We start from the raw sequence: 7,885 nt of genomic DNA on the forward strand, positions 1-7,885 counted from the left end.
GAGGATCACAGCCCGATTTAGAACCACTACACTAGCAGGGCTCTTTAATAGTTCTCTTTTTTATTTGAGTCACCCTAGTAGGTGAGAGAGGAGCCTTCATGGCAGAGTGAGCATGCATAGGGCTGTGATCTGCGAGGTAGACAGTTCAAAACTACCAGCTGCTTGTTGGGAGAAATAGGGGACTTTCTACTCCCACAGACCATTAAACAGTCTTGGAAACTCCTGGGGTTAGCTCCACCCTGTCCTGTAGGGTCTCTCTGCTTCAGCAATGACTCGATGGCACCGAGTCAGAACCTCCTTGAGTGGCTGGCTTGGTTTTTGTCCAGTTGGTGGGTAGTTCGGGGTGGCTCCAGTGTGCATTTTCCTGATGGGGTACCAACTCCATGGATTTTACTCTGAAGTAGTCCTTAGAGCCAACCCTTCTTGTTCAAGCCCCTGCCCTCTCTCCATGCCCCTCTGCCATCGGTCACCTTCTCCTTGGGCCCCTCACATCTGCGGAGCTAGACTGTTAGTGTCTGTGGGCTCTGTGTTTCCAGGCTCCCCAACCTGAGGTCTCGCTGGTCATTTTTGCTGCGGCCTACTTGGAGAGACCACGGCAGCCATCGGGGGCTGCTGTTCCCTGCCTGAGCGAACCCCCATGCCCTGTTCTGGGGGCACCGGTCTGCCCTCAAGCTGTGCTGTGCTCTTTGAAGTGCCATGGGTCAGACCGCCACCCCTGACCCAAAGGACTTCACACCCGCGGGCCTTGACAGAACTGCCCGCGTGGAAAGGGGTGGCACTGGTCACTCTGCAGCCAATTCTCATACTGGGAAGAGGTTGTGAAGGGGCGACATTCTGATCAACATTGCCTTTCAAAACAGAAAACCAAGCAATAGACCAGCTCCACAGGCGGGATCCTGATATTGTTCATGACCCGAGACCCACTGTACCCACAGTGCTGGCTCACCGTAGGTGCTCAGTAGGTTGAAGGAATGCCTCTCTCGGACCCTGCAGATGGGAGGTGAGCTCAGCCTGCCAGGCTCCACATCTCATGGATGGTGGGAGAGCGTGCACAGGTGTGTGTGTGTGTGCGTGGCTGTATATGAGCATGGGCCTGCACACTTCCTGCCTTTAGAAAGCACCAGGCAGCTCTGGAACCCATGCCCACCTCTGCCCCGCTTCGTGCCCCTCCTCGCTGTCCACCCTCACTGCCCCCACCCTCCTGCCTGCCTCTCCTCACTGCCATGCCAGCACCAGGGAAGGGTTCGAGCTGAGGAGAGACGAGCCCCCAGTCTGCAGTTCAGTTAGACTGCCTCAACAGAAACCCACCTCTTACCAGAATTTTCCTGCTGAGTTAACTCCTTGTCATGGTGGCAGAGGTGGGGGGAGGGAACAGGAAGCCGCAAGGGCAATCAGCCGGCTCTGGAAGGGGACTCCTTGCCCATGCTTGCCCTGGGGTGTTAAATCTGCCCTCTCCGGGCACCTGTTCCTCACCTTCCTTGACCTGCCTCCTCACTCCTCTCTTTCTCGGAGTCAGGCTTGGTGCAGCAAGGACCAGAAGAGACAAGAAGCCCCCAGCTTCCCACCAGAGCTGCCCAGAAGGGTCGAGCCTGGGCGGGAGAGTATCTCATGTGAGAGGGGGGCACTCCATCAGAGAAAAAGGAGTCTTCCGAGGAGAATGGGGGCGGGGGGCAGCGTCCTGCACGCGCCCCTGCAGATTCACCTCCACAGTCACGATTTAACACCCCAGGGGGATACTTTCAACTTGGATCTCAGTGGTCACCCTGCCCAAGGCCTACTAGCCTCTGGCTTTTGAGAGGAAACAGAAGATCAATATGAGCGCTGCAGCGTCCAAGAGCAAATGCTCTGTTTCTCTTCACCCTGCCCAAGGACTCCTAGCCTCCGGCTTTTGAGAGGAAACAGGAGATCCATATGAGCGCTGTAGCGTCCAAGAGCAAATGCTCTGTTTCTATTCTATCTCCTCTTCCGGGCGTCACTAAAGAATTTCCTCTTGTCGCTAAAGATGGCCTTAAATGAGTGCTCCATCTCCTCCTGAATCTAAGCGGGGGTGGGGGGGTGGTTGTGTATGTGGATATAACCACAGAGTGTTTGCATTTCAGAGCCCCCAGCAATGTACTATTAAACAGGTCGAATGTGTGTTTCTACCATTGGCTTTCTGCTGGTTACTGGGGCTAAAGGAACTTCATTAGTGGGCCTAAATAATGCCATTTTCCTCATGCCCTGGTGCGCTCATGTATGAGTCAGCGCTGGAATCCTTGGCCCATGTACTGCCGTGGCAAGAACACACATTGGTTCACACTTTAGATGGAGCATGGGCACAAGGGTCTTTTGGACCCAGAAATCCTCAACTGGGAGCATCCCTGGCCCAGTCCAGGGACCTTTGGCAATGTCTAAAGGCAGGCGTCCTGGTGGTTATTGCTTATGCCCTGGGCTGCTAACCACAGGTCAGCAGTTTGAAACCACCAGCTGCTACCGGGGAGAAAGATGAGGCGCTCTCCTCCCATAAAAAGTTAAGCGTCTCAGAAACCTCCAGGGGCCGGTCTACTCTGTGCTATGAGGTCACTGGAAGTCAGGACAGGCTCAATGGCAGTGCGTTTGGTTTGCGTCCAGGCCATTCTGGAGCATCTGAATGATCCAAACGACTGTTGACTGGGGGGTGGGAGGCTTGAGCCCACCCAGAGGTACCTGGGAAGGAAGGCCTGGGGATCTACTTCGGGAAAACCACCCATCGCAAACCCTACGGAGGCACCAAGAATCAGGGTGGACTTGCCAGCACCTGGTTGGTTAGAGACATTGGGGGCTGTCATAAATCGGGCGGCTATAAGGGGTAAAGCGGTCTTTGGACAGGGCGTCATGCTTGGTGACGTGAACAGGAGGAAGCCCCTCGGTGAGACGGTCTGACAAGGTGACGGTGGGCCCGTGGGCTCGAAGAGAACAACCCTTGGGAAGGTTTGCACCAGCACCAGGTCCTGCTTCGTTCTGTTGCGCACGAGATTGCCGTGCTTTGGAACGGACCCAACAGCTTCTAACCTCAGCAGCAGGGGCAGGTGCCAGGCATACCGGAAGCATCCTGCCAGAGCCACGGCCAGCAACCTCCACAACCCAGAATTTGCCTAACTTAAAAATGTCCCCGTGTTGGAAGACCTGTTCTAGGCCAGGGTAGATGAAAGGGCGTGCGTCAAGGTTGAAGCCGTTCAAAGGTGGCACTTTCTGCTTTGTGTCTTTCTATAAGATTTGGGACCTTTGGAGTAAAGCGGGAGGCCTCTTGGACCCAGGGGGCTGCTTCCTGACTCCGTCATAATCTCTCTGCAGTCGCTGACCCTTGTGCTGGCCTTGGCCACGCTGATCGCAGCCTTTGGGTCCTCCTTCCAGTACGGATACAACGTGGCTGTTATCAACTCCCCTTTTGAGGTAGGTCTGCAGTGGACGAGACACAGCTCCCGAAGGACACCATCTGAGTGAGACTGTGTGCACAGTGCAGCAGGTCCCCCGTGAAGAGAGAGGGCGCACGGGGCAGCCCCAAGGAAAACCGGGACATTGAATCGAACCAGATCCCCAGCCCCCCATCTTCTCGGGAAGAACCCACATGAGCCAGGCCCTGCTAGACATTCATGGACCAGGCTCAAGAGGGAGTTCAGCTTTCTGCGACCTTGCAGAGTGAGCACCATGACTCAGGGCTTCTGGTGTGAGAAACGTCCTGGGTGGTTGGCATGTCTGAGAACTTACACACCTTCCCAGGGGAGCCTCGGACGGAGTCCCAGGGATTCCACAGATAGCCATGTGCCCCGGTTATTCCCTGGGGTGTGACCTAACAGCACCCCTTGTTCTTTCTCCCATCCGGGCTGGATCACATGGGTGTGTGGTTTTGTTTTGCCCTGCAGATCATGAAGCAGTTTTACAACGTCACCTACACAGAGCGAACTGGTGAATCCATGAGCACTTTCTCCCTGACTTTGCTGTGGGCGGTCTCTGTGTCCATGTTCCCGTTCGGAGGCTTTATTGGATCCCTCCTGGTCGGTCCCTTGGTGTCTAGATTCGGCAGGTAAGGAAAGGGGGGTTTCTGACTCCCAGAAACTCATAGATGGCCTCAGGGTATAAACCTTAGGCCTAAAACAGACCTCTTTAGAGTGCTGAAGAGCAAGGATGTATTCTGAGAACATGGTATTCTTTGTTGTATCCTATGCATGGAAAAGTTGGACATTGAGTAAGGCAGACCGCAGAAAAATAGATGCATTTGAATTGTGGTGCTGGAGAAGAATACTGGAAGTCCCATGGACTGTTAAGACCAACCAATCTGTGTTGGGAGAGGTACAGCCAGAGGGCTCCTTCCAGGCAAGATGGCAAGACTTCGTCTTACACACTGGGAACTTGTCATCAGGAAAGACCAGTCTTTATGTGTTTGGTAAAATGGGGGGCAGCAAAAGAGAGGAAGACCCTCAATGAGATGGATTGACACAGAGGCTGCCACCATGGGCTCAGTGTGAGGATGATGAGGGACCAGATCATGTTTTGTTCTGTTGTGCCCAGGGTCGCTATGGGTCAGAGCCTAACAGCAAGAACAAGACAGAACAATGTGGGACATAGGAATGGGTGTGAGGTCAGCACAGGACAGTGCAGGGTTTCTTTCCTTTATGCATCGGGTCGCTATGAGTCAGAATTGATTCGGGGGCACCTAACAACAACAACAAACATCTCCCCATTGTCAGACTAGAGCATCAGCTGCTGTGGTCACTGGTATTTTCCGATGGGACCAGAAGAAGAACGTCAAAGCGGTTTGGAGCTCAGCCATGGTCTTCGGGTTCGAAGTGGGGTAGGTAGGGATCTCCTGGCTCTTGATTCAGTGTGTAATGAGCAGAGTTCACCCACGAAGGTCCAGGCATCTCCTTCGCTATGTCTTGCCTGGTGGGTATTTTCCTTAGCATCATCCAGAGCAAGCTCTCCCCTCTATTTTCCTGCTTTTAGCAGGCTCGGACACCAAGAATACATGACCAAGGTATCAGTTTTAATGCTCCCTCCCCCCCGTAACTCTTTATGGGAGTAAAACACCTCATCTTTACCCCCTCCCCGGAGAGTAGCGGGTAGTTTAGAACCACTGATTTTGTTGTTTTCAGCCCAACACATACCCTGGGACACCACCAAGTCTCCTATTTTACCTTAGGACAAGGGAAAATGCCAAGTTTAGCTCAATTTTCATGAAACAACGGTAAAGCTTTGAAATGACTTGGGTGGGTGTGAGGCCTGGTGGTCCAAGGTCCACAGTGACAGACACGCCCCGAATGCTAGAAGCAGGAGGACTGTGACCCCAAGTATAAAAATATTAGATACTCTGACTCCAAAGCAAATTTCCCGGGAAACTTGGAAATGAGAGTCCATTGGAATTAGAGAGCAGCCCAGCTGTGCATAATACAATACAGTCCCTTCTCTTCCCCAATGATCCCCGGAGGCTGAGTGATGGAAAGTCATCCATCTACTGAACTCGGGTGCCAAGACCGGCACCCAGACTCTGGGAACCTTTCCAGTATTAAAAAAAAAAAAATCTGGAATAGAAATCCACAACCTCTGTCTGGTTTGGGATCCAAGAGCCCAGGATCCTCATGGAAGGTTGTTGTTGAACTCACAATTCCAAAAGGGCTTCTCCAAAATGATTGAAGCAAAGATGCAAATGGAAATCTATTCCCGGCACAGTAGTCAAAAAGTGGAAACAGCTGTATGCTCATCTCCAGAGGAATGGACCAAGGAAATGTGCGGTGTCCCTGCAATACAATTTCGGCATCAGGAGAAATGTATCCCCGGTCTATGTCACAACGTGAACGCACCTTGACAATACTACACTGAGCGGAATAAGTGAGACACAAACGCACAACTACTGTGATCTCACTCGTATGAAATAGTTAAAGCGTGCACACCACCCAAGGTTATTCGTGGTTACCAGGGACGGCCACCACTTTGCCATACTTTGGTGGCTTTACTATGATGTTGGAAGCTATGCAAGGGGTATTTCAAATATCACCAGGGTCACCCGCAATGAACAGGTTTCATGGAGCTTCCAGATTAAGAACAGACTAGGAAGAAGGAGTAAATTATCCCCTTGTGAGGGATTAACCACTGAAAACCTTATGAATCACAGCAGTATGTTATCTGGTACAGTGCCCAGAGGGGAGCCCTTGAGGCTGGAAGGTGCTCAGACACAACTGGAATAGCTGCCTCCTCGAGGCAGAGCTGCCCTTAACGATGGGCTAGAGTCACGGACCTTCATTTGCTGACGGCGCATACCTCAAAATCAGAAGCAACATCTTCAGACTCCATTAAGAGCTAGAACATGGAATGTACAAATTATGAATCTAGGAAAATGAGAATTTGTAAAAAAAAATGGCATGGAAGGCATAAAGATGGATCTCTCAGGCATTTGTAAGCTGGAATGGACTTTCATTGGCCATTTTGAATTGCCAGGAATTACAAATTCTAAAGAAATGGTGTGGTACTCATCATCAAAAAGAACCTCTCAAGATCTGTCTTGAAGTGCAATGCTGTGTGTAACAGATCTACTCACCTATACGCAAGACCTGTTAATACAACCACTATAAAAATGTACGCACCAGCCACTAAAGGCGGTGATGAAGGAGGTAATGAATCTACCCATGTCTTCAGTCTGAAATTGTTCAAACATGCAGTCAAGATGTGTTGATAAAAAAAAAAGATGTGTTGATAATTACTGGTGATTGGAATGCAAAATCTGGAAACAAAGAGGGTGACAGTCATTGAAAGATATGACCATGGTTATAAAATGGAGCTGGAGATGGCATGATAGAATTTTTGCAAGACCAAAGACTTATTAGTTGAAAATACCATTTTCAATATCACCAACAGCATATAAGCACATGGGCCTTATCACATGGAATACACAGGAACCAAATTCACTGTCTCTATGGAAAGAGAATGGAGAAGCTCGATATCATCTGTCAAAAGAAGCCAACTGTGGATCAGATCATTAATTGCTTCTATATAGTTCAAGTTGAAGCTGCATAAAATTAAAACAGGTCCGTGAGTATACCCCACCTGAATTTAGAGACCCACTCAAGAGTATATTTGACTCACTGAACAGGACCAAAACCCAAATGAGCTGTGGGATGACATCAAGAATTTTACACATGAAGAAAGCAAAAGTTCATGAAAAGGACAGGAAATAAAGAAGAAACTAACATGTCATGTCAGACGCGTCTCTAAACTTGCTCTAGAAAATCGATAAGGTACAGCAAGTAGAAGAAACGATAAAGTAAAAGAGCTGAAGAGAAAACTGGAAGGGAAATTCTAGAATCAAAAGTAAAGCAGTATATGAAGTGTGCAAAGACTTGGAATAAAAAACCAAATGGTAAGAACACACTCAGCAGTCCCAAAGCTGAAAGAACTGAAGAAAAAAACGGAAGCTTTGAGTTGCAGGATTGAAGGATTCTATGGGCTGAATACTGACTGATGCAGGGAGCAGAAGGAATAGAGAAAGGCACTGTACCAAAAATAATTGGTCAATCTTCAACCATTTCCTTTCAAGAGGTAGCCTACGATCAGGAACTGATGGTACTGAAGGAAGACGTATACGCTGCACAGGAAGCGTTCACTAGTCTATGCCAAGAAAGGTAACCGAGTAGAGTAGCCAAGACGCGACCTGCCATTGGGGCAGGTTTTCCCCACTACCATCAGTTGGTTCCAACTCAGAGCCACCCTTATAGCGTTACCCAGGGGTTGTCAGTCCTGAATGGCAACACTCTCCTCCTGCTCCCCTGGTAGGTTTGAACTGCTGGCTTGGAGGTTAGCGGTCCACCACTGAACCGACAGTTGGGGTGCCAAGTAACCGGAGGAGTTCCATTATTTGTGCCCATTTCAAAGAAAG

At 50.1% G+C, this 7,885-nt stretch overlaps 1 protein-coding gene across 1 annotated transcript in view; it reads left to right on the forward strand.

The window, feature by feature from the left end:
• The window catches only part of SLC2A5 (solute carrier family 2 member 5), a 38,828-nt gene that overhangs the window by 8,421 nt on the left and 22,522 nt on the right, over window positions 1-7,885 (forward strand). Inside the window, exons 3-4 of the mRNA XM_045299208.1 lie at window positions 3,313-3,411; window positions 3,882-4,042. Coding sequence (XP_045155143.1) covers window positions 3,313-3,411; window positions 3,882-4,042 — 260 coding nt within the window. The remainder of the gene's footprint in view (window positions 1-3,312; window positions 3,412-3,881; window positions 4,043-7,885) is intronic.

Source organism: Echinops telfairi, unplaced genomic scaffold (genome assembly GCF_000313985.2).
Source record: "Echinops telfairi isolate 266 unplaced genomic scaffold, ASM31398v2 ScPeMD7_7457;HRSCAF=8495, whole genome shotgun sequence".
In the NCBI taxonomy this organism is placed as follows: Eukaryota; Metazoa; Chordata; class Mammalia; order Afrosoricida; family Tenrecidae; genus Echinops; species Echinops telfairi.